At 52.0% G+C, this 25,700-nt stretch overlaps 1 protein-coding gene across 1 annotated transcript in view; it reads left to right on the top strand.

The window, feature by feature from the left end:
- Nucleotides 1-25,700, top strand: part of NUP210 (nucleoporin 210) — a 106,131-nt gene that overhangs the window by 24,170 nt on the left and 56,261 nt on the right. Inside the window, exons 4-13 of the mRNA XM_032149776.2 lie at nt 5,763-5,859; nt 8,634-8,784; nt 10,670-10,802; nt 17,348-17,506; nt 18,088-18,156; nt 19,385-19,491; nt 20,508-20,648; nt 21,297-21,434; nt 23,052-23,207; nt 24,891-25,089. Coding sequence (XP_032005667.1) covers nt 5,763-5,859; nt 8,634-8,784; nt 10,670-10,802; nt 17,348-17,506; nt 18,088-18,156; nt 19,385-19,491; nt 20,508-20,648; nt 21,297-21,434; nt 23,052-23,207; nt 24,891-25,089 — 1,350 coding nt within the window. The remainder of the gene's footprint in view (nt 1-5,762; nt 5,860-8,633; nt 8,785-10,669; nt 10,803-17,347; nt 17,507-18,087; nt 18,157-19,384; nt 19,492-20,507; nt 20,649-21,296; nt 21,435-23,051; nt 23,208-24,890; nt 25,090-25,700) is intronic.

Below are 25,700 nucleotides of genomic sequence, written 5' to 3'. Positions count from 1 at the left end.
TCGTTGCTCGGGCCGGAGTGCAGTGACACGATCTTGGCTTACTGCAACCTCTGCCTCCCGAGTTCAAGCGATTCTCCTGCCTCAGCCTCCCGAGTAGCTGGGATTATAGGTGCCTGCCACCACGCCCAGCTAATTTTATTTTTTTATTTTTTATTTTTTTTAATTTTTAGTGGAAATGGTTTTCACCAAGTTGGCCAGGCTGGTCTCGGACTCCTGACCTCAGGTGATCCACCTGTCTCAGCCTCCCAAAGTGCTGGGATTACACGCATGAGCCACCGCACCCAGCCAGTAAGGGAAACTTTGTAGGTTAAAATTCTTGTCAGAGAAAATAAAAATCAGGCAAAAGATGCCTTTCAGATGATCTGCCCCAAAACTAAGTCCAAACCAAGGCTCACCTTGTCTTTGAAACCTTTTCTGACAACTCTAGCTCCTGTTTCTGAAAAAAAATTTCTGGATCAGGATTTCTTAGCCTAGATAGTATTGATTGACATTTGGGGTTGAATAATTCTTTGTGATGCGGGCTGTCAGTGCATTATAGGATGTTCAGCAGTATCCCAGGCCTCTACCTACTAGATGTTAGTAGTGTCTCCCAAGCCATGACAATCAAAAATGGCCCAGACATGGCCAAATGTCCCTGGGGGGCCAAACTACTGTTTAGAGCACTAGCAGACCCTTTCTTCCCCACTTACCCATTCATCAGATGAGGTCCTTAACCTCTGACACTGCCTTCTGACCTGTGAGATTGAGATAGTGTTGCTTGTCCTGGGGACCATAAGGATTTAGTGAGAAATATGTACAGTGTTCAGTCTTGTGTGAATACTCAGTAAGCCAGGGGGTGTTTCTCTGAGCACTTTGTACAAACTGGGCATTGTCCAGGCACCAGGGTTGCTATAGGGAAAGAAGTACCTGGCAGCTCCCAAACAGTTAAACACAGAGTTATCCTATGCCCTGGCAATTCCACTCCTACCCAAGAGACCGGAAAATACATGTCCACATGTAAATGCTCATAACAGCATTATTCATAACTGCCAAATGTGAAAACAACCCAAGAGCCCATCAACAAATGAGTGGAAAAACAAAACGCAGTCGACCCCTGCAATGGAATATTATTTAGCCACAAAAAGAAGGAAATACAGGCTGGGTGCAGTGGCTCATGCCTGTAATTCCAGCACTTTGGGAGGCCGAGGCGGGCAGATCACTTGAGGTCAGGAATTCGAGACCAGCCTGGCCAACATGGTGAAACCCTGTCTCTACTAAAAATAGAAAAATAAGCCAGGCGTGGTGGCGCACACCTATAGTCCCAGTTACTCAGGAGGCTGAGGCAGGAAAATCGCTTGAGCCCAGGAGGCGGAGGCTGCAGTGAGCCGAGATGGCACCATTGCACTCCAGCCTGTTTCAGATTCCTGGGGGCAGTGTGTGAAGGTGCCATGATCTCCACGTCCTGGCCAGCACTTGCTATTGCTCATCCTTGTGGTTCTAGTTAAACCCCCTTTGTGTCACTTTTTCTTGAATGTGTATCCATTCTCCCCAGGCAGGTAGTGGGGATGTCAGGATTGGGGAGGTGCCTGCCTTGGCCTTCCCAGGCCACTGTTATGCCAGGATGGTGCCCAGCGGCCGTGGATGGTTTCCTCTCACAGTCCCCCCTCTCCTGGAGGGTTGATGGCCCCTGCAGCCAGTTCCAGAGTAGGACGTCATCTGGTCTCCACAGACTGGATCATTCATCAGTAGCCCATGTCAAGGCCCCACCTTTGCAGTAAGGAAATGGATAACTTCCCTCCTTGCCCACATCATGCTTTCTACTTGGTCCTCCTCGCCCCACAATACTTGAATGAGTACCTTCATCATTTCTTTTGCCTTTTTTTCTGAGCCTGTGACCTCTTTTCTGATCAGAGTCTCCTCTGTGAAGATGAACTTGACCCTTAGAACCTTTGAGGGGCTGGCAGTCCCAGAAATGATGTGCCTTATCTGTATTGATGAATGTCAAGAAAGAGAATTGCTCAACGAACAGTGGCACCCTGGCTGCCCATGGGTGCCAGGCAGTATGTTGTCCCCTTAGTAAGTACAATGTCTTATTGTGCTTATAAATGGTCTGATGCCCACTATATAGATGAGGAAGCTGAGACTGAGAGAGCTTCAGTAATTTGCCCACGGTCACACAGCTCATGGGTGGCTGAGCAGGGGCTGGGATCCAGGATGTCCGACTCTGTCGCCTGAGCTGTCTCCCGCTGGACGCACTGCCTGTCTCCTACTGCTGCATTTTCCTGGGCATTGGGGGCCCTCTCCACATGGCTGGGATCTGCCTTTTTGGCCAGAAGCCACCTGCAGAGTGCCCGCCTCCAGACAGGGCTCTGTCTGTTGCACATAGTAGGTACTAATAGCTTCTTTTTGAGTGGAAAAAGCAAAACTTTAAGCAGAGGTTTTCACAGCTATTTCCTGGCCCACCCGTGCCTCTTGCATCAGCAGAACTGGACTAGCTCAGGGTCTCCAAAGATGCCCCCTCCTCGCCTTTCCTTATCCCGTCTCTTCTGCCTGGAGCACGTTCCCCTCCTGAACTCTGCTTTCAGAAGCTACGCTTCCTCTGGCATTGCCTCTCGGGTGTCCCCTCCTCCAGAGAGCCCTCCTTGGCTGCCCAAGGTGGGACTTGTTCTTCCCTTCGATGTCCCTCAGCTCTGCAGTGCCCCCTGCCCTGGGATACAAGGCATTTTCTACTGTGGCTTGTCAAGGTCAGCACTAGGAAGACATAACTGAAATCAGTTCATTCTTCTGGACTCTTCTGTGCCTGACACTGGACTTTGGGCCCGGCTGGCATTGGGTAAATGTTTGCTAGGTTGAATTGCCTAACATTTTCCTTCAGCCCTCCTGCAGAACAGGGGAGGTGGATCCTCTGGAGACGACCCCTGGCTTTCCTGGTTAATATCTAAACTTGGCTGTGAGCCTTCAAGGTCAAGGGCTCTGTTGCACATAGTAGGTACTGATAGCTTCTTTTATTTTTATTTTTTTTATTTTATTTTATTTTTTTTTTGAGACGGAGTCTTGCTCTGTCGCCCAGGCTGGAGTGCAGTGGCGCAATCTCGGCTCACTGCAAGCTCCGCCTCCTGGGTTCACGCCATTCTCCTGCCTCAGCCTCTCTGAGTAGCTGGGACTACAGGCGCCCGCCACCACATCTGGCTAATTTTTTTTTGTATTTTTAGTAGAGACGGGGTTTCACCGTGGTCTCGATCTCCTGACCTCGTGATCCGCCCGCCTCAGCCTCCCAAAGTGCTGGGATTACAAGTGTGAGCCACCGCGCCCGGCCCTGATAGCTTCTTTTAGAGTGGAAAAAGCAAAACTTTGGGCACAGATTTATTGAGAGCTTTCCCTTCCCCCTTGCTACCCTTAGGGGTGCCCACCTGCAGCAGGCCCTGGAAAGGCAGATGCCTGCCTTGACATCCCCAGAGCCCACGCAGCTGGGTCTGGCCATGTTGCCAGCAGCTGGCGGGAGAGAAAGCCAGTGGCCAGCAGCTGGCAGGCCCATGCATGAACGAGGGTCCCTGTGTTCTCATCTGCACAGAACCCTGCAAATCCTGCACTCGGTCCTGTGTGTGCACCTGCTGGAGCAGGTAACTTACAGAAGCCTAAGGACACTTTTTGCCCTTGAAATTACCACACATTCAACTCTTCTTCCACATTTGAATGTGGTGGACTTCCAGCAGAGACTAGGGGGAGCAAAGATGATGAAAAACAGAGCTCCACGTGCAGCCCTGAAGTGTCTGCAGGCATGATTCTCTCCCACCGTTTTCCTTGCTAAGAGCCCCTTAGCAGGGCCTCCCCCACCTCCATCCCCTTGTCCATAGGCGGACCGTTGTGAACACTGGACATGTCACGGGGGTGCTTTCTCAATTTGATCTTCCCACCAACCCCATGCGTTGGTATTTTCATCCCCATTTTACAGAAGAGAAAAGCTGTGCTTGGAGCTGAGCTGGGTGGAAGCCCCAGGGTAGCTGTTCAGGACTCTTGGGGTGTTGGCATGTATTTGTGTTAAGGGAGTGGCCTGCCTAGTGGTCTGCAGTCTTGCATTTCTGGTTACTGGGTCACACTATTGTAGGGACTCCATGCTTCCCTCACTGAGCACACTGTAAGGCTGGCCTGCTGGGCTCTGACTCTGGAAGGCAGGAATTTGGGCCCAAGCTCCCCTCACCGAGCGTACTGCAAAGCCGGCCTGCTGGGCTCTTCCCCCAGAAGGTGGAATTGGAGCCCAGGCTCCCCTCACTGAGCACACTGCTAAGCCAACCTGCTGGGCTCTGCCCCCTGACAGCGGAATTGGGGCCAGCAGTACTCCATATGCACCCCGTTTCAGCTCAGTGTGCAGAAGAAGGTTCTCACAGTCAGAGCTGTTGAACAGAGGAATAGGCTGTGCTGGGTGATGAGCTCCTCATCCCTGGGGTATGCGGGAAGGGTCTCAAGCCCTCATCCAATGGGGACGAAGCATCCAGGGGTTGAACTAGAGGACTCATGTCTTACAGCTGATGTGCTTTGCTGGTGTGGATTTTCATATCCACCATCCTCACCTAATGCCCTGGATGTTAGGAAGACAGATTAATTTTCGGGAAACCATAGACTTTTCATTTGCTCAAAATCCTGCTGTGGATCTCTAAGAAAAATTCTTCCCGCATGTATGTACATCACAGATGGGGGTTGTCTTCCTCTGATCAGTTGCTCACATTGACGGAAAGACACCCAGGGAACTGTAAGAAGATGCCTCTTTTCATAAAAGATGCCCTGAGAAGTAAGGCGAAGACAGCAGAGTTTTCTGGAGCTTCTGCTAAGCACTATTTCATGCGATCTTTGAGACCTCGCGGGGCCAGGGATCGGGGTGAAGAGAAGCAGGACCCCAGGCCCATCCGACTCTAAATACCTTGCCCTTTGCACTGTAGAAACAGCTTTTCTTGGCCACCAGATCCCTTGTATTGGGAGCTGGTCAGGAGGGGAGTGTGGATGAGGGATGTGGAACAGGCATGGAGCATCAGGTGCTGGTAGGGAGTGTGGCATGGCCCCTTCTAGAGAGGGCGAGCAGCTTCTGGCCCTCAGAGGGAATGAGGCCCAGGTGGGTGGATCTTCATCCTTTCAAGAGAAGGTGAGAACTAGACTTGCATGTGGCATCTGTTTCTTGATTGGAAAGGACAGATCAGAAGGCTCCCAGGCAGCAAGCCAGCACATAAGAGCCAAGCCTGGCTGGGCCTGGCTCTTCTTGCCCCCTACCTACCCCAGGACCTCAGGGGTCTCACAGTCAAGGTGAAGAGACAAGAGTCATGTGACACTAGATAGTTTGGGTAATGCCCCTCCACCCTGGTCCTCTCCCCTGCACAGGGAGGGAGAGGAGTTTACTCCCAGGAAGTGGTGAGCAGGAATGAATGGCCCAGGTTTCCGAGCAGCCGCCTAAATTGTAAACCGCTCACAGACATGCAGGGCGGCAGTGTTATGCACTGCACTGAGCTGGTCCTGCAGTCAAGGGCAGGGAGTCACAGCAGGAAGAGCACAAACTTTCATCGGACAGCCCTAGGTTCAAATCCTGGCCTCGCCCCCTGGTGGTCACATGACCATGAGTAAGTGTCTTCATTCCTTTCAGCCTCAGTTTCCTCTCCTGACTATGTGCACCACCCACCTGCCTGGTGGGTGGTGATGTGGAGCGTGGTTCCTGCATGGGGCAGAAGCTCCCATCACGCCTCCCTCCGCCCTGGGGAATTAACTCCATATCTGTCTGCCTCTCCCATCTGCTCTTACAGGGAACACCTTCAGCACTCTGGCTGGACTGGTCTTCGAGTGGACAATTGTGAAGGACTCCGAGGCGGACAGGTTCTCAGACTCCCACAATGCACTGCGGTAAGGGGCGCCTCTGCCGGGCCTGGCCTGGCCCCTTTGAAGGGAAGGGGAAAGGGGGACATCTGTGAGCTCCTCACCAGCGGGGGGCTTTCATCTGGGTCATTGAGGAGGCTGGGAGACTCCTAGGATGCCTGCAACATTCCGAGTATCCAGTTAAGGAATGGGGTCCACTCACACCATTGTGTGGGAGCCTGGCTGCTTCTGCAGCCCACAGAGAGTGTCCTGTGAGAAGCTGTCAGAGGCTTGGGATGTCCAGCTGGAGAAATGAGACATGCACGGCTGTCTCGGGGCACAGGGAAAGTATGGGTGGCCCCAGGCTGCACTTCTGGGGGGCCAGTTAAAGGGCAGCCAGGTTTTGGCTGGGGCACAGGCCAGCTGTGCTGGCTGGTCTCAGGTGGAACAGGCTGAGTTGCCCATACGGTAGTATAGTAAGACCTGTTGTGAGGCGGACACCTTAAGCGTCTTGACCTGTGTCATCCTCCTGGCAGCCACGCGAGCTTGCCTACCACTGTGCTCTCCATCGAGTAGTCATAGAGGCTGAGACTTGGAGAGGCCGAGCTGCTTGTCTGAGCTTGGGGAGGGCAGAGCTGGAGTCTGAACTCAGATCCATGGATCTGCACTCTCATGTGGGAGCCACGGGCCCCAGAGCCATTTACTTGTAGTCAGAAAATGAGCAGTTCAGTTCCTGAGATGCACAAGCCTCCTGTCAATGGCTCACTGCGCTGCCACATGTGGGACAGGGCAGGAGCAGAGCCACGCGGGTCCTCTACCGGTGCTGGTGCAGTTCCCAGGTCTGAGCTTGTATTCCTGGTTGTGCCGCCTTCCTCATGATTTGCTATGTGATTTTTAAAAAGCATGGTCCCTTTTTTAAAGTTGTTTTTGAGTCTTTTGAGTCTCCTTTTGCAGCAATTTTAGGCCTATAGAAAATCTGCCAGTGTAGTCCAAAAAGTGGTCTCCCTCATTCACCTGAGAGCCGGCTGCCGGCCTCATGTCCCATCACCCTGATGATTTTCATGTGCTTTACGACCGTCAGGGACATTGTCCTGCCCAGCCACCATGCAGTCATGGCACTAGGAAACGAACACTGATGCCGGCTGTCTTCAGACCTTACTCAAGTTTGGTCATTTGTCCCAGCTTTATCCTTTTCAGCAAAAATAAAGATCCCAGCCCCAAGTCACCTGCCACAAGTGTCCTGTTTCTCTTAGTCTCTGTCAGCCTGGGACTGTCTCCTGGGCTTTGACTTTGGACACCGCAACGCTTATGAAGAGGACAGTCTAGTTATCTGTAGAGTAGCCCTTGTTTTGGGTTTGTCTGCTGTTCCCTCACGGCCAGGGTCTGAACGTTGTGTCTTTTGCAGGAATATCACAGAAGTGAGACTCCATTCTTCCACTTGCCTCTGCGCCTTCTCACCCCTTTATAATTATAAGTCCTTTGTCGGGGAGTTTACTGTCTGGTCTTTCATTATGCCATTAAAGTCCTGCTCTGGGCCGTAGGGGATGTTGGGGATGTGGTGGTTCCTCTATCACAACCTTCTCCAGGGCTCAGCTCACAGCACCTCCAGGCAGACATCCTCATGTCCTGACGCCTTTGCGAGCTGAGTTGCCCTTGTGGAGACAGAGTCTTCTAGACCAGCTCTGCGGTTTCTGGTGTTTTGTAAAACCATGACCATGGGCCGGAGAATCAGAGACCTGGATTCCAGTCCTGGCTTTGTTGCTTCCTGCCCGTGGCCTTAGCCAGGGAATTTTACCCACCTGAGCGTCAGCCTCCTGCCCTGGGAAACAGAGCTGGAGGGGATCCCGTGCCTGCCTCTGAGGGCCACTGTACAGCTCAGCAGGTTGATCTGCTCAGGGCCCCTCTCTGGGCCTGGCACACGCTGGATGTTGAGGGGATGCTGTTCCCTGTCCCCTTCTGACAACACCCCATTCCCTGCCACATCAGGCCCCTTGAGCTTCCAGGCAGCTAGCTCTGCACCTGAGCCAAATGCTGACAGAAATCCCAGATGCCAAGGCGGGTTGGAGCTGGATTGTCCTGGATTTGCAATTTGACATGTGACACCTAGAGTAACCGGACGAGGAAATAAATCACAGTGCGGCCCAGCATCGGCAGATTGCTCTTGTGCAGGAGAACAGTGGGCTCGTTTGTAAATGCAGGCTGAAGTGGGAGGCTGCATGGAAAGGATCCCTGGAGTCAGCCTGCCCAGCAGCCCACACTTCAGGCTCCACCACGTCCCCGACATCTCCCCAAGCTGGGACGCAGGAAGAGTGAGACGTGATGCCGTCCGGTCCCCAGGGCTAGGGAACCCGTCATGGAGAATCGTTCCCCAGAGCTGGACACTAAGCCAGGGAGGTGGGACAGGAACAGGCAGCCTCGGGGAGGTGAGGGTGCTGCTGGCCCCGCTGTGACTGGGCTGTGCTCTTGGGCCTGCTGCCTCATCTCCCGAGCCACACTGTTCCCATGTGGACTCAGCAGCTGGTCTCGCATGTCAGTATTTACATCACGTGTGCATGTGGATAAAATGCAGATTCCCAGGCATCTTGGAGAACAAGCCTGGGCCAGGGGCCAAGAATCTTCATTTTTCACAAGGGCTTTGGCAGTTCTGATGTAGGAAGCTTCAGGGACATGTCTGTAGGCAATCCCAGCCCTGACTAGGGGGACACCCCTTGTTTCAGCGTCAGCCCCAGTAGGAGGTGCTGATAGGGAATGCTGTGGTAGATTCTGACGAATCTTATGTTGGGGTTTGATCAACGAACTTTGACAACATGCTCCTTTTCCAGAATCCTCACTTTCTTGGAGTCTACGTACATCCCTCCTTCTTACATCTCAGAGATGGAGAAGGCTGCCAAGCAAGGAGACACCATCCTGGTGTCTGGGATGAAGACCGGGAGCTCCAAGCTCAAGGCTCGAATCCAGGAGGCTGTCTACAAGGTGGGCCTGGGGCGCTGGGGGGCAATGGGCTTCCTGGGGTGGAATCAGGCTGACGGTACCTGCTCACCCCCATAGACACGCTGAATAGTGGAAGTGAGATGCTGTCCCATGATTTCAGGATGTGGGTTCATATTTTTATGTGTTTGATTTGGTTTGTTTGAGCCTCAGCTTATAAAGAAAGGTGGTTGAGGCCCCAGAAAGCATCTCTAGGGGTGCATAGCATTTGCCCATTCTCAGTTTCTGGGGAGGTCCAAGAGCAGGAGGTTCCCAGTAACTTGCCTGTTTCCAACTGGTGCCCCCACCGTGCTGGTATAGGGATGCTCCCAAGCACTTGGGGCTTTGACAAAACCCAGGGCTCCTGGGTGTCTTCTATGCTGTCTCTCCTTGGGCCCCCATTGGATCCCTGAGACTTGTGGCCCAGGGATCCCATGTGTAGATCTCCTCAACCCCCTGCCCCAGCTAATCCCATGTCTTCCTGGCCTCACCAGCATCCCATTGTCAGGGTAGTGGGGGTATGCCAGAGGAAAGGAGAGTGAGGAGTGGGTCTATCCAACATCCTGGTTCCTTCCCTGTTCGTGTGGACTGATGTCCACCCAACCAGTGCCTCGTTTTGAGCTGCAACCCTGAGATATTTTTGTTTGCCTAGTGTCTGGAGCACAGGCAGGAACACTGTGGTACTTGGCCTGCCATTTAATTTTGTAAAGTGGCAGACAGAGAAATCCTCTTCTGATTCACTCTCTGTAGTGGGTTTGCTGCATCTGGGAGTCCTGGAAGGTTTTAGAAACATGGGGACATGCCCTGTTATAGGGGCTAATCCCGTAGGACTCTGCAGGTAGTACTTGGAGACAGTTTGCTCCTATATAGGGCCCAGGCTGGGATGGGGTACAGCCACACTGCTAAGCTGGAAAGGCAGATTGCTGTCCTGCCCACAGACATTCAGTGGCCCTCCCTGCCTGCCTGCTGGAAAGCATCCGCCACAGAGCCCGGCCCATGGTGGTGCCCAATACACTTGTCTGTTTCGAACTCACTGAAGATATTAACTAGTTGTTAAGTGAGGAAACCTGTTAGTTGTGACAGCAGGCTTAAAGGAGAATCCAAAGACTTGCCACAGGACACCAGGCATGCTGAACTGAACTCAGAAAAATGCAGAATGCCCACACCCATAGGAGGGCAGTCAGCTGCGCCTCCACCAGAGGAAATGTTTTTGCATTTCTGTGGACAAGAATCGTTTGCTTTGTTGTCACTTTTCTACGACGTACAGTGCCATCAAACAGGCCAAAGACAATGAAAGGTGCAGGCCTCTGGAGAATCCAGTACACCTAAGGGTGCACTAGACAGGGCACCTAGTGATCTTTCTCCCGTTGCGAAGTTGCCCACAGGTTTTCCTGAGGAGGCAGGAGGTCACAGGTTGGGGGGTGAAAGGTGAGCAGGGGAAGGGGCCAAGGAATAGCAGCCAAGGGCTCATCACAGCACATGCCTCTCCTGCTTTTTATGTTGTCCTGGGGCTTCTCAAGTTCCATGGACCTTGGGCTTTTGTGCGGAGAGAACTTGAGCTCCCGGTGGCCATAGCATCCCTAGAGTTCACCCTGGCTTTCCTCTTTTACTCCAGTTTAATCATTGTTTCACATAGAGATAAACCATGCACAATGGGCAGTCAGTGTGAGGGCTCAGTCTGGGTAATGCCCTTTTTCTGGGTGCCTGCTATACTTATGGAGCTCCCCTGGGACCTCTGGAGTCTGAAAGTGAGGATTTGGGAATGATATTTTGTTTCTTTCCTCTTAACTTCCCTATTCCCATGTTTAAAACATCTCTTTCTCTTGCTCACACCGCCACTTCCCCATTCCCTGTCCACACCTCACTTTGTCTGCCTTTTCGTCATGCCAAGAATGTACGCCCTGCAGAAGTCAGGCTGCTGATTTTGGAGAACATCCTTCTGAACCCGGCCTATGACATCTACCTGATGGTGGGAACCTCCATTCACTACAAGGTGCAGAAGATCAGGCAAGGGAAAATTACAGGTGTGTCATTGGCTCTGCCATCATGACAGATGCTTCCTTCCTCCTTTTTTCATTGTGGTTACATACATGTAACAAAATTTACCATCTTAACCATTTTTAAGTGCTCCGTCAGGTAGCATCAAGTACATTCACACTCTTTTGCAGCCGTCACCACCATCCATCCACAGAACTCGTTCATCTTCCCAAACTGAAGCTCTGCATTGTTAAACACTAACTCCCCTTCACCCTCTCCCAGCCCTTGGCACCCACCAGTCTATTTCCTGTCTCCGTGAATGTGACTACTCTGGGTACTTCATGTATGTGGAATCATGTAGTATTTTTTTGTGACTGGCTTATATCGCTTTTTTCTTAGCCTGATGTCTTCAAGTTTCATCCATGTTGTAGCAAGGGTTGGAATTCCCTTCCCTTTTAAGGCTGAATAGTGCTCCACTGTGTGGATGGATAGACCACATTCTGTTTACCCATTCATCCATCAACAGACACTTGGGTTGCTTCCACTTTTTGGCCATTGTGAGTAATGCTACATGAACATAGTGAGCAAATATCTGAGTCCCTGCTTTCAAATTCTTTGGGGTATATGCCCCTTCAGTGGCAGCAAGTCCGGAGCTGTGGGCTTTGTGTTTAGCTAGGCTTTGCCCCCATCTGCAACTGACAACTGAACAAACTTGGGCAAGCCACTGCCCTTCTCCAGGGCTGTTTCTCATTGGAGCCTTTGAGGCCTTTCTGCCTGGGCTGTGAGGACAAAATGAATCAATAGGAGTGTAGTTGTATTGTGTACTTGTGTTTAGATAGTGAGGGTTCTTAATGGAGTGCCAGTCCTCCTAAGGATCATTATTATTTTGTTCAAAGCTGTGTATGATTAACATCCAGAGCACAGGACCTGAAGGGTCATGGGCATAAGAGCTCTCAGGTCCAGTCCATCCGAGGGCCTCAGGCAGGTAACTTCGCCAGGTTGGTAGGTCGGTTCCACCTGTGATACAGGGTGTCATTTAAGAGGCAGGCAGATACACACTTCAGCATAAGAGCAACTTGAGTGGTGTCTCCAGTTGACGGGAGGTGCTGCATTGTTTAAAGTCCTGCTCAACCGAGAGCAGTCATCTGGTTGGTCATTCCTGTGTGGCAGAACGCTTTCTCTCAGGAGGACAAAGAAACTGAAGACTGGTGCTCCTGCCTTTGGGCCCAGTTCTTTCTGGCAAGGGGGTCCTAGTTGAAGAGAAGCAAACTCATGTTTCTTGATTCTGGGCAAGCAGCATCTGCCCTTCAGCAGGATGTCAAGTCAACAGGAGGATGGCCTGCAGCAGGATTTGTAGGAAGCCAAGCGTGGGTGTCCTGGTCAGAGCCAGATGTTTACCTGACTTCAGGGAAGCAGATTCTAGGACAGGGACAGTCCAAGATGTGGCTTTCCGAGACTCTGAAAGGGAAGGAGGCTCCAAGGTAGCATTCTGGGGACAGCAGCCTAAGGAAGAATGCAAAGGGGAAGCATGTTGAAAGGCCAGAGGGCACAAACAGGAGGTCTCAGAAATGTAAAATTATCCATGAACCCTGATCAAGAAATGGCACTGCGGCCTGAAGGAAGACGCTTGGAGAGCCCAGTCACTGCTGGCAGCACCTAACCATGACTGAGCATTGCCTCGGTGTTGGGCAGTTGTAAGTGCTTTTCTTTTTAAAATTACTTTAATTTTTTAGAGACTTGGTCTTGCTGTGTTGCCCAGTCTAATCTCAAACTGCTGGCCTCAAGCCATCCTCCTGCCTCAGTTCTTCTGAGTAGCTGGGACTACAGGTGTGTACCTGGATGTAACCCAACAGCTCTATGAGGTAGATTTCATTAATACCCTGTTTCATACATGAGGAAAACTGAGGCATAGAAGACCTGAAGCTCACAAAACTGTTGGGCTCCTTGGCCTTAATCACCCCTGTAGGATCGATTGGAATTTCCCTCTGCCCCTTCTCCCCAAAGGAAACCCAGAAAAAAGCTAATTATAACAACAGGGCCGGCCAGGCGTGGTGGCTCACTCCTGTAATCCCAGCACTTTGGGAGGCTGAGGTGGGAGGATCACGAGGTCAGGAGTTTGAGACCAGCCTGACCAACATGGTGAAACCCTGCCTCTACTAAAAATACAAAAATTGGTCAGATGTGGTGGCGCATGCCTGTAATCCCAGCTACTCGGGAGGCTGAGGCAGGAGAATCACTTGAACCTGGGAAGTGGAGGTTGCAGTGAGCCAAGATCGCGCCATTGCACTCCAGCCTGGGTGACAGAGCGAGACTGTCTCAAAACAAACAAATAAACAAAAACAGGGCCTTACAGTCTCCCAGGGCAGCAGCGAGGTGGTCCTTTTGCATGGGACTCATGGGGCATGAAACTGCCCCAGCTGGGCAAGCAGAGCCCGTGTAGTTAAGAGGGGATGGGCTGGCTTTAGAAAGAGCTCACTCGGCCAGGCATGGTGGCTCACACCTGTAATCCCAGCACTTTGGGAGGCCGAGGCGGGTGGATCATGAGGTCAAGAGATCGACACCATCCTGGCTAACACGGTGAAACCCTGTCTCTACTAAAAATACAGAAAAAAATTAGCTGGGCGTGGTGGCACACACCTGTAGTCTCAGCTACTCAGGAGGCTGAGGCAGGAGAATTGCTTGAACCCGGGAGGCAGAGGAGGTTACAGTAGCTGAGATCGCACCACTGCACTCCAGCCTGGGCGACAGTGAGACTCTGTCTCAAAAAAAAAAAGAGCTCACTCTAAATTAGCTCAGGTATCACAGCCCAGAGGAACTGCACCTCCCAAGGTACCTAGAAAACTTAGGAGCTTAGTCACTGACTTTCCTGCCGCAGACATCAAGGAATTGGAGCACACGAAAGATGCCCTGGGACAGGAAGGAAAGAGGCAGGGCCCACCTCCCTCTCGTCATGTCATGAGATGTGAAAGTCCTCCAAAAATACACACTCCTGTGCGATTGATGGCACTGGATGCTACTGCAGTAGATTCCAGATGGATGTTTTGGCAAAACCGAGAGGGGCCAAGCTAGCAAAACTTCACTGTGAACAAGACACACCAACGGAAACTCCTAAGTCTTTTAGATGAATTGATCTTGGGTTTTTTTTGAGAGATAGTCTTGCTTTGTTACCCATGTTGGAGTGCAGTATCATGATCATGGCTCACTGCAGCTTTGACCTCCCAGGCTCAAGTGATCCTCTCGCCTCAGACCCCTGAGTAGCTGGGACCACAGGCACACACCACCATGCCTGGCTAATTTTTTTTTTTTTTTTAATAGAGGTGGGGTCTCTCTATGTTGCCCAGGCTGGTCTCAGACTCCTGGGCTCAAATTATCCCTCCTACCTCAGCTTCCCAAAGTGCTGGGATAATAGGCGTGAATTGCCATGCTCAGCCTAGCTGGATTGTTTTTTCATTGAGGTATAATTCACATGACTATATTGGTTTTTGCAGGTTTGCTAGACAGAAAAGTCAGGGAATGGTGTCTTCATAGGGGACCTGAATTGCAGCAAATCCCTTGTCTTGCCCGGCATCCTGTGGAAGCCTCAGAGCATTCTGCGTTGGATGACAGTTAGATGGGCTCATTAACATGCGATAATTATAACTGCATATTAACTCTTTATATTTTCTTTTCTGTTGGGTTTCCTTCCTTACAGTAATTTTTTCTTCTTTGGTATTTTTATTTCCTTTAAGTCTGCCTCTCTTCTTTTATCTGGCTGCTCCCTTTCTTGCAAATACATTTCCAAAGCATCTGCTCTGTGCCAGCCCTTAGCTAAGTGCTGGGTGCACAGTGGTCAGCAGGGCTGCCTGGAGCTCACAGCCTAGTGGAGGCGGAGCACAGTCAGTCACATCATGTCTGCAAATGAGGCCTGTTAGTGGAGGAGACAGGCTCCTAGGGCTTATATCAGGGCATCTGTATTGCTTATAGGGTGGGCTTCCGGTGGGAGCCGTGGTCTCCGTCTCCAATCCTTAGTCCTAAGTCCTGTTGGTATTTGGATTGGTTGCAGACATGACTGCCACTGTGATCAAGTTGTTAGATGTAATAAAAATGTGGGAAGGACATGCTGGCTGATGGAATCAGTATCTGAAGAGAACTTGAGTGGATAGAATGCTGGAAATTACTGAAATAAAATGTACTAGGTTTGCAAAACCAATAGCATGCACATGTGTTGGGCTGAGGTTCATGTGTCAGAGACTCAGTTGTAGGAGGAACTTTGAATCTGGCAGGCACTTAACTGTGGCTGCTCAGAACTAATGTATCTGGGGCTGCATGAGCAGAGGCTGAAGTCAGAGACAGGGAGTGAGCTCTCCATCATCCCTGACTCAGACCTAGCTCCTCAGGAGTTCCGTGGTCATCCCTGGAGCTCGTGTGGAATGCAAGGTCCGGGAGTGGGGGCGCTGACAGAAACAAATCTGGGGGGATCATCCAGGGTCAGCAGGGGACAGAGATCATGTCTTTTAGAAGAATGTGGGCCTCCTGACCTATAGAAGGGCAGCTGTTCACCCTCTGAAGTTGATAGCAGGGATGATCTGGGGCCTCAGGAGCAGCCTTTCTGTTGTTGGCCCAATAATTCCAAGACAGGAACTGGGCAGTGCCCTTAATATCTGCGAAGACTTCCACATTCAGTGTCTCTTATAAGGAGTGAGTTCCAGGATACAGGGGGTATCTAAGGCTGAGTATGGTGGCATGCATTGGTAGTCCCAACTACTTAGGAGGCTGAGGCAGGAGGATCACTTGAGCCCAGGAGTTCCAGGCTACAGTGAGCTGTGATTGCACCTATGAAAGCCACTGCACTCCAGCCAGGGCAGCATAGTAAGAACCTATCTCTTAAAAAAAAAAAAAAAAAAAAAGAAAAGAAAAGAAAGAAAAAGAGGTATCTAAGGAGTCTGTCACAATATCCTCCTTATTTTCAGTCTTAGAATTTGCAAGGAGGGTTACATCTATGCTATGTAAGTCCCCTTCAGTGTAAGCATTTTCATTTCCCAAAAGGGCCTTACTCATTTAGAAAACTTTAAAATAAACAAGGAAGGAAGCTAGTGCTTTATTAATCAGTATAAAGTAATGTTGCTTCATTGAGCAACTGTGTTATTTTATTCTGACATTTATCTTTGATGCACTGCTCCATATTCTGAACACTAGACACATAATCTGCAAGAATCACTTGATTAGAGATGAGGACGTGGGCTGTGCATTCCCTGTGGGATTCTCAATTCTAGCCTGCATCAGAATCACCTACAGGGCTTGTGAAAACAGAGCTTGCTGGAGCCCAGCCCTGGAGTTTGATTCAGCCCAGCCCTGGGATGGGGGCCATCATTTGCAGTTCCAGGTGATGTTAATGGTTCAGGGACCACACTTTGAGGACCCAATGTTCTAGTGAAAATTATTTGATACTTATTAGATCACAAGAAAAATAACCCAGGACAAGGGCTAGGCAAGTTGCCTCTGTTTTAGAATTCTCGTCAGAATCCCTGGAGATTCTGAAACATGCTTTAGCTGAAATTCCTCTGGGAGCGCTGACCTGGCACCCTCTATGGGGTATTGAAACCCTGAGCTGGCCTGAGAGGAGGGCCGGGCAGGGTTGTTGTCTGCTGTTCCCTGTGTCTTCTTCTCTTGCTGGAGGGCTAGAATGTCCCACCTGTGGGGACAGTGAATGGGTGACTGGTTAGGAAGCCCCATGGACTTAGGAGAGTGAAGGTGAAAGTGGTCAGGCTCTCTGGATCAGAATGCCAGCTCTGTTTTCCACTAGCTGCACGACAGTGAGCACGCTGCTCATCTTGGTGTCCTCAGTCCCCTATCCTCAAAATGTGGCTCTCAGTAGTGTGTGTTCCCAGGGCTATTGAGGGATATGAGGGAATGTGATCACGAGACACCTCATTGTTCTGAGGCATCTTGATCCCTGCTCAGCAGTCACCATTGCTATCAAAAGTGCTTATGGTCTCTGCCCACAGGACAAGGAAGATGGATGTTGATGTTGCTCGCTTTATAGAACTGTTATTTCTCAGGGAAACTCTTCTCCATCCTAGCCCACATTGGGCAAGTTCTTTTTCTGCCAAGTGGGTGTGAAGGGCAGGGGAACACTGAAGCTGGTGAAGATGGCAGCAGAGTTCATTGTTTGCAATTACAGACCCCATGGGAAACCAGTGACCAGAGCTTCTTGGGAAACCCCTAGAGGCTGGATGGAACCAGCAAGAACCCCAGTGCCCCCAAACAGGCCCCTCTACGTAGAAGCCGAGTTTACTTTGCAATGTTCAGAAATGGCATAATGTTAATATTCTCCAAGCAGTTGGCAAATAGATTTGGTTAATTTTTTTTTTAAACAGCTTACAGCAGTCACAGAAAAACTGATTGCCTCTGAAAATTCATGGAGTGTCAGTTTTGTCCACCAGCATGCAGAACAATATTAAAATTTAAAGCACCGAAAACAGTTAAGAAAATGTGTCAGCTGTACTGACAATAGGGTGCAGAGATTTGGGGTGGCAGTGGGAGTGTATTGGTTTCTAACATTTCCTGTCTTTGCTCTCTCTTTCCCTGTTATTTTTTGTTTCTTGGTGGCCAGAACTCTCCATGCCTTCCGATCAGTACGAGTTGCAGCTTCAGAACAGCATCCCAGGTCCCGAAGGAGACCCAGCCCGGCCGGTGGCTATCTTGGCCCAGGACACATCGATGGTCACTGCACTGCAGCTGGGACAGAGCAGCCTCGTCCTTGGCCACCGGAATATCCTTTTCTTGGTCTTGTGTGTGTGCATGGGCATGGCGGAGCTGCTGTTTGGAAGTCAAGTCATTTTTTTCCCTGAAAGCTCGGCAGGGCTAAAAATAGCCATTTCCCCTCAACAGTCTGAAAATCAGAAAGAACTGAAATAGCACTGCTGAGTGGAATTGCTCACGGCTGTGGGTGACTCACCCCAGAGGCTCCCAGCAGTGGGAGGTGATGGCAGGAGCTGAGTGTCTTTCCTTGTCTCCGGAAGCTTCTCCAGTACCTGCAGCCTTCTTAGAGGGGGCCTGGCGGGGGCTGTTTCCATACTAGCATAATGGAGTGTTGATGCCCCAGACTTGTTGATGTGTCCTGTGTGGTCTCCAGTGTCCCTCACAGAGATTCCCCTTTGCTAGTGTGGCAAGTGCAGTGTGGCCTTTGATTCTGAAAAGTGCTTTGCTCTACGTGGCCTAAGCCAGGGGAATTTTCATCCCCTCTTCTCTCCATGTGATGTCTTGATGATCAGGATTCTGAGCCAAGCTGAAACTGGCCAGCCAGCCGGTTTATTTGCTGTCATATGTCTTGCCCCTTAATTAAAAATTCAGGTATTCGCATGCAAGGTGCTTCTAGGTTACCCAACAGCACCATCTACGTGGTCGAACCTGGATACCTGGGTGAGTGTGGGCCTCCTGGGCCCTCACGGATGCTGCTCAGTTGTGACTATATGAGTTTAAAAAATAGAAAAGAAGCAATAGCTCCACAGAAAATGCTTCCCTCTGGCCGGCTCTGCCACTTGCTATGACCACCATTGCCCAGGGCACTCACCAGCCCTTGCCTGTTTGGTGTAGAAATAGGTAGAATGAGCCAAGCTAGGCAGGTGGCAGGCTCAGCAAGGAGAGAAACAGAACCGGGTAGAGTGGTGAGGGGCTTGCACCCTCCGGGTTTTCATACCACGGCTTTGCCCAGACCTGACCATTGCTATGGACATTTGGACGTTGGGGCCCAGTGTCAGCTCAATTATAGAGGGACCCTAAGGTGACATGACAGTAGGCAGGTACCTTAGCAGGGAGGGGAGGAACCTGATGACGATATTGAAGGCAGGCATTTTCTCAGACAGAGCTTCTTTTGCGGGAAGGTGTCCTGGCAGAGGGAATTGCTTAGGCAATGGTGTGGAGGTGAGAAAGTACATTGGGCATCCCAGGGGCAGCAAGAGTGCTGTGGTATCCTGTGTTGGAGGAGACTGAAAACCTGGGAGGGCAGGGATGACTCATATGGCAAGAGTGCTCAATGACAGGCTTCAGAGTGTAGACCTGCTGAGATGAGTCCAGGGTTGGTCCTGGCAAGGTCAGCTCAGGACTGAGAGTTCAAAGCAGAGAACTGTTGTGGATTCAGAGCGTAGACCTGCCGAGGGTTCAGAGCATAGGCCTGCTGTGTGTTGAGGACAGAGCTGCTGGATTCTGAGTGTAGACCCACTGAGGATGGGAATGAGTTTGAAAGAGCCTTGATCAGACAGAGTGGGATGAGTCCAGGGTTGGTCCTGGTGAGGTCAGCTCAGGACTTAGGGCTGAAGGTGCATCAGACTTCCGCTCCTCAGCAGCAGGTCCCTCTCTGTGGAGGAGGCCAGGGCCATAGTTGTGGGGCCTCCAGGTGGGTGGTGTGGGGCCTCCAGGTGGGTGGTGTGGGGCCTCCAGGTGGGTGGTGTGGGGCCTCCAGGTAAGTGGTGTGGGGCCTGCAGGTGGGTGGTGTGGGGCCTGCAGGTGGGTGGTGTGGGGCCTCCAGGTGGGTGGAGTGGGGCTTCCTGTGTGGATGCTGAGGGCCCCTGTGCTGAGGGTGGTAGTCACATCCTCTTCCACCCTGCTGCCCCTGAGGCCTGAGTGCTCAGGCTCCCCCTGCCTGTTTTAGGGTTCGCCGTTCACCCTGGTGACAGGTGGGTGCTGGAGATCGGCCGCCTGTATGAAATCACCATCGAAGTTTTTGACAAGTTCAGCAACAAGGTCTATGTATCTGACGTGAGTGCCTGTTCAGGTCCTGGCTGGGGGATGAGGTGGGGTCATTGTCTGACACATCTGCTGAAGAGCAGCCCCCAAAGCAACAGGAGCCCCCATGCAGGCTGACCAAGGAGGGTCCTGTTTCTAGTGGCGCTCCCGGGTCTGTGGGAAACACTGCTGAGGCATCCCAGGGCATCTCCAGAGCCTGTGAGCCTGCACACCAGCCCCGCTGCAGAGCCCCTGTCGAGCTGGAGGGCAGAGGTTGCCACAGCGGCAGGGCTCCAGGATAGGGGGATAGGGAGGAGGTCTCTGCCTGCCACTCTCCTGCCCCCTTTTCCCCAAGCTAGGGACCTCAGAATCCATTCTCCTCCTGCCCTGCAGAGAGTCAGGTAGCATGTCCTGGCTTTCTCCGTACTGGATCCCAGAAATACCTGGAACCCTGCATGACAGAGGCCGAGCTCAGCACACTTTCTGGTTCTGGAAAGGGGTGTTAGACAGATGGGGAAATGGGCAGGAGTCTTGGCTGCCTCTCTGTCCCCCGGGAGAAATTCCAGGCTCATCAGTGAGCACCTCCAGGCCCTTCAGGTGGCGTTGGAGGTTTTAGAAGGAGGCGAGGTTCCTCTCGGTGTCCTTGAAGAAGCCATTGCTTTGCTTGTGTTATCAAACAAGGGCTGGGATGGTCACCATTTGCAGTTAGCTGTAGGGGACATGATGTCCTTTTTTTGTATTTACTGGTTCCTTGTTGAGACCTCGGTAGGCTCCAAGCTGCCCCAGGTGCCACACGGGGAGATGAAATAGGAGCGCAGGTCATCAGGCCACGCAGGGAGGGTGGCCTTGGTGGGGACAAAGGCCATAGTGATCAGACCTCTGTTCCAGGGCCCAGCCCACCCGTCTGCTGCTAGTGGAGGCTGCTGAGCCCCAGGGGGCCTCTTGGCCTGGCCTGGCTGCGGGTTTCAGTCCTGTAGCTTCGTGTCCAAACTCTGACTTTCTGGAGTCACCCCAGAAGCACCTCTCTCCTGTCCTGCCTCGCCTTCCAGAACATCCGAATTGAAACTGTGCTTCCTGCTGAGTTCTTTGAGGTGCTCTCGTCCTCCCAGAATGGGTCGTACCATCGCATCAGGGCACTAAAGAGGGGACAGACGGCCATCGACGCGGCCCTCACCTCTGTGGTGGACCAGGCAAGTTGGTGCCTCCCCTGCGTCATGCCTTGGCCTATGAAGCCCCACTCTGTAGGCAGAAATGTCAGCCCAGGAGGGCCACGAGTCCCAGGGAGTTGGGCCACCAGCATCCCTTTGCCCGTTTGGGCTAATTGCATCCTGGGTTCTTTTTTCCTTTGTCTTTAAGAAGCCCATCAGCCTTAGGGAGCAGAGCTTTGCTGATCAGAAAATCGGCCTGGGTGTTCCCATTCTCCTACCCCGCACAGAAGGCCTCCTGGTCTGGAAGGGGCAGCAGGCTGCAACAGGAAGAAATGCCCATGCACCGACAGTGACTCCTGCCAGAGTCGGCCTCCTCAGCTCTGGGGGCTGGGCGGGCTGCTTTAGCTCTCAAGCCTCAGTTTCCCATCTGTAAAGTTGGGGTGGATACCACTTCCATCCTGCCGGGGTGCCCTGAGGATTCAGTCAGGCAGCATTTCCAGAAAGCACTTCAGAAAGTCATCCCCTTGGAGAATGAGAGGGTGGCAGGGTGTCTGGCACCTTCCTCTCCACTCTCCTCCCAAATCCACCTTTGTGGCCGGATTCCCAGGGAGGAGTGGGGCTCCAGTGACTGGGAAAGACTGATGATGACATGGTTGTCATGGTTACGTGTGGCACCCTCACCTCTTGTAGGATGGAGGGGTCCACATACTACAGGTGCCTGTGTGGAACCAGCAGGAGGTGGAAATTCACATTCCCATCACCCTGTATCCCAGCATCTTGACATTTCCGTGGCAACCAAAGACGGGTACCTATCAGTACACAATAAAGGTACGTGAGACCCCTCACCTCTGCGTGCATTCCTTTGGTGTTTTCATGGGATTGTGGCTTTTTGTCCATTCTATTACTTTTAGTATTACTCTCTAGTAGTCGTGGAGAATTTTAAATCACAGTCTTTATGATTTCTGCTGTTTCCTGAGGTTTCCATCATAGCAATGCATTCTGGTAATTAGGAAAAAAAAGCAACAAAAACCAACAATGAAAAAATTGAGAATAAGGCAGGGTGCGGTGGCTAACACCTGCAGTCCCAGCACTTTCAGAGGCTGAAGTGAGAGGATCGCTTAAACCCAGGAGTTTGATACCAGGCTGAGCAACATAGGGAGACCTCCATCTCTACCCAAAAAAAGAGAAAAAATACAATAAAGAAAACCTGAAATACCGTTTTGAATTTCATTAACGTTTATTTTTCTAAAAAATTTTTTGAAAGCAATATATATATATACACACCCTTAGAAAAAACATTAAAATTTAGGGGATAAGTATCTCCAACCTCATCACATGGGACGTATCACTGCTCTGACCTTAATGCTTCCACCTGGTGTTAGCTGGCAGGACTCGCCTTAGACAGGGCTCGAGTCCTCGTGGTCAGTGCAGGGCACATCAGTCCTGCTGTCCCATGGAGTGGTGACAGGTGTCCTGTCTGTGCACTGGCACTGGCTTTCTGCTCAGGTGCATCACCGTTCTGGCCCCTTGGGTTTTGCGGTTGTTTCCTCTGGTCTAGGAGCAGAGGCGCGGTTGCTGTCCTCCCAGCAGACAATGAGGAGCGGGCAGGGGTGTGTGCTGGGAGCTTGTGTCTGGTCAGGGAGGCAGCATCCTGCAACTGGCTCGGTGACCAAGGGTTCGTCCCACTCCGGCCTGAGCTCTGGGAGGTGTCACCAGGTTCTGGGGCCTCTGTCATGGGCGTGTGTGTTTGTGTGCATCATTCTTGAGGTCCCCAGAGTATGAGGACAGAAACGAGACAGGACAGAGAGAGTGAGGGCAGGGAGAACCTCCAGCCAGACCCTAGCTGATGCCACATTTTTCCCTGCTGTGGGCGTCGACCTTGTGTGTCAGTGAGGAAGTGGCCACAGGTGTTTTAGAGCCTGCGAGAGTGTGTATGTGTTTGAGTGTATTGGTGCGAGTGTATATGTGTGAATGTATGTATGTGTGAGAAAGTTTGTGTGCATGTGAGGATAAGCTGGTGGGAGTAGGTGAATGTATGTGAGTGTACTGTGGGTGTGAATGGTGAGTGGGTGAAAGTGTGAGTGTGAAGGTAAATGTAAGTGTGAGCAAGTATACGAATGAGTAGGTGTATGTGTGTGCACTGTGGGTGTGAGTGGTGAGCATGAGAGTAAATGAGTGTGTGAGCAGGTGAGTAGGTATATGTGGTGTGCACTGGGTGTGAGTGGTAAGTGAGCATGAGTGTGAGGGTGAATGTGTGAGTGAATGGGCAAGTAGCTGTACATGTGAGTGTGAATGTGAATGGTGAGTGTGTGTGTGGGTGAACCCATGAGTGTGAGGATAAATGTGTATGAGTGCGTGAATGCACACGCACGTGTCTCTGACCCTCTGGCTTCCCCAGCAGGCTGAGGGTGGGTGGCCGGTCCTGTGATGGCTTTTCCTCCGCAGGCCCACGGTGGCAGTGGGAACTTCAGCTGGTCTTCGTCAAGCTACCTGGTTGCCACAGTTACTGTCAAGGGCGTGATGACCACAGGCAGTGACATCGGGCTCAGTGTGATCCAGGCACATGATGTGCAGAACCCACTCCATTTCGGTGAGATGAAGGTAGGAGCTCAGGGCCAAGACATCCCCTGGAAGGCTTGGATGGTGGTCTCCAGCCGCCCGCTCTGAGCAAGCCTCGACTTCACTCAGAAACACCCCCAACCCTGGGTCCTGTACTTAGCAGCTGAAGCCCCAGCCCTTCCCTTAGGAGCTCATGGCCATGTCAGGAAGATGGACAGGATGTCTCACACCAGCCAGCAATGGGCCCAGAAAGGCCAGTGTCCACAGGGCTGGGTTTCTGGAGGGGAGATAATCTAAGAGCCATTCTAGAAAATTCCCCAGACCTGAAAGATCGTAATTTCCAATTGGAAGGTCCACCAAGCACTGGGTTGTAAACTCACAGTGAAAGGGCACCACCAGGCTCCAAGAGACCAGGCCAGACTCCTCTCCCTTCACTCACCTTTGGGTACAAAGGCAGATGTTCCCTGCACAGGTCCCCACACCTGGCTTTTGGCCCTGAATGACATGGGGCCATCTCATTTCACAATGGCGGCAGGTGGTGGTGGTCACAGCTGAGCCTCTGCCAGCCCCACCTGTGGCCCCTGACCCCAGGCCATACTTGCCTGGTGCTCTGACCTCAGCCCCTTTATTCCTTCATTTGGAGCAGGAAGGGATGCCCTGTGGAGTCCAGCTGCAGCCTGCTCTTACAGTATTGGGCACAGGGATGGATAGGCTGGCCAGTCTTCCGCTTGAGACCCAGAGCCACCTCTGTCTAACGTGAGGCCTGATTCTCATGGAGAGGGGGCTTCACACAGGCCCTTGAGATGAAGCATGAGGTCCAGCGTTGGGATAAACTGGGACCCCTGTCCTCTCACCCCAGTTTCCCCTTGTGCCGCTGTTCGCCCAGCATCCCAGCCAGATCCTGAGGACAGTTCCTCAGGAGGCAGCGTGCGTCCTGGGTAGAACCTGGCTTCCGGGGCCAGCCGGCGGGGCTTGTACTCAGACCCAGCACGCTGTAAAGGAGCTGGCCCTTTCCCTTCAGGCCAGTGCTTCGCCAGGTGAGTGGGGTTGAGGAGAGCCCCTCCTTAACCAGGAGGTGGGATTCTAGTTTTATACAATCATGGCTGTGCTTACCTCTCTCCTGGCTCCAGCAGCTCTACTGGTCCATCTGATGAGCCAGACATTCAGAACACATCCCACATCTCACTGGTCCTAACATGCCTGCCCTGGCTCAAGCTGTCGCATCTCTCTGGGGCTTTCCAACAGCCTCCTCACCACACTGCTCACTTGGCTGCTGATCGATACACAGAAGCCAGGGTGGTGGGGACCTCTGAGGTCCCCCAGCTCAGCCACAGTAAATACTGATTCCTCACCATGGCTGCCAGCCCCGTCTCTTTCCACTGCCCCTGCACAGGGCACTTCAGCACACTGGACTCCATGTTCCTCCAAGGTGCTGGCCTGGTAGGTGCTGCAGGGCCTTTGCACACACCATCCCTTCACCCGGAGTGTTCTTCCCCCAGGCTTTGCCTGGCTGCCTTTGCTGTGGCTCTCAGGTCTGAGCTCCTAGGCCACGCCTCGGAGAGGCCTCCCCTGCTGTCTGTCCCTGAATCACCCCACTGCCTGCGACAGGCTTCTCACAGATGTATCCTCAGTGCTCAGCACACAGCAGCTCTTAGGAAATCCGAGCAACAGGCCCTGCCTCTCCCATGGAGGCAGCTGAGCCCAGGCCATGCCCCTGTTTTCCAGGTGTATGTGATCGAGCCCCACAGCATGGAGTTTGCCCCGTGCCAGGTGGAGGCACGTGTGGGCCAGGCCCTGGAGCTGCCCCTGAGGATCAGTGGCCTCATGCCCGGCGGGGCCAGCGAGGTGGTCACCTTGAGCGACTGCTCCCACTTTGACTTGGCTGTTGAGGTGGAGAACCAGGGTGTGTTCCAGCCACTCCCAGGTAAACCAGCGCTACTGAGCAGGTGCCAGATACTGGGATTGGGGGCCAGATTGTCTGTGTTCTCAGCATGGACCGCCAGATTCCCAAAGAGAGGGCTTGAGGCAGCAGAGGGGCTGCAGCATAAGGAATGTCTCCTGATCCACCGTCAGTTCCTGTCTGGCCTGGATCTTGCCCACCGTATGACTTTGGCAGATCAGTGGCCTCACTCAGCCTCAGTTTTCACATCTCTAAGCTGTGTGTTATCTACATAGAATCACATCAAGGTGCCTATTTTAGTCCCTGGAATGCAGTTGGTATTCAGAATGCATTGTCAATAGGGGTTTAGTTAGTTCTAGGGTCCTCTCACCTGTGACAGGCAAGGCCCACCCATCTGTTCTCTGCCGCATCTGCTGTGGGATTTTGATGGTGACATGGGTGGAGTCTGACTGTGATAGTTTATCGAGTGTCAGCCCTGCCAGGATAGGACAGGCACTTTGCATGCCTGACCTCATTAGGACTTTACAACCACCCTAGGAGAAGGATCTGTTGTTGGCCCATGTGACAGATGAAGAAACTGAGGCTGTATAGCTGTAGCTGCTGTAGCTGTCTAAGGTCACACATGGCCTGGGACA

This window comes from Hylobates moloch, unplaced genomic scaffold, assembly GCF_009828535.3.
Source record: "Hylobates moloch isolate HMO894 unplaced genomic scaffold, HMol_V3 SCAFFOLD_4, whole genome shotgun sequence".
Lineage (NCBI taxonomy): Eukaryota > Metazoa > Chordata > Mammalia > Primates > Hylobatidae > Hylobates > Hylobates moloch.
The sequence above is the reverse complement of the archived record's forward strand: the minus strand, read 5'-3'. Positions and strand labels throughout refer to the sequence as shown.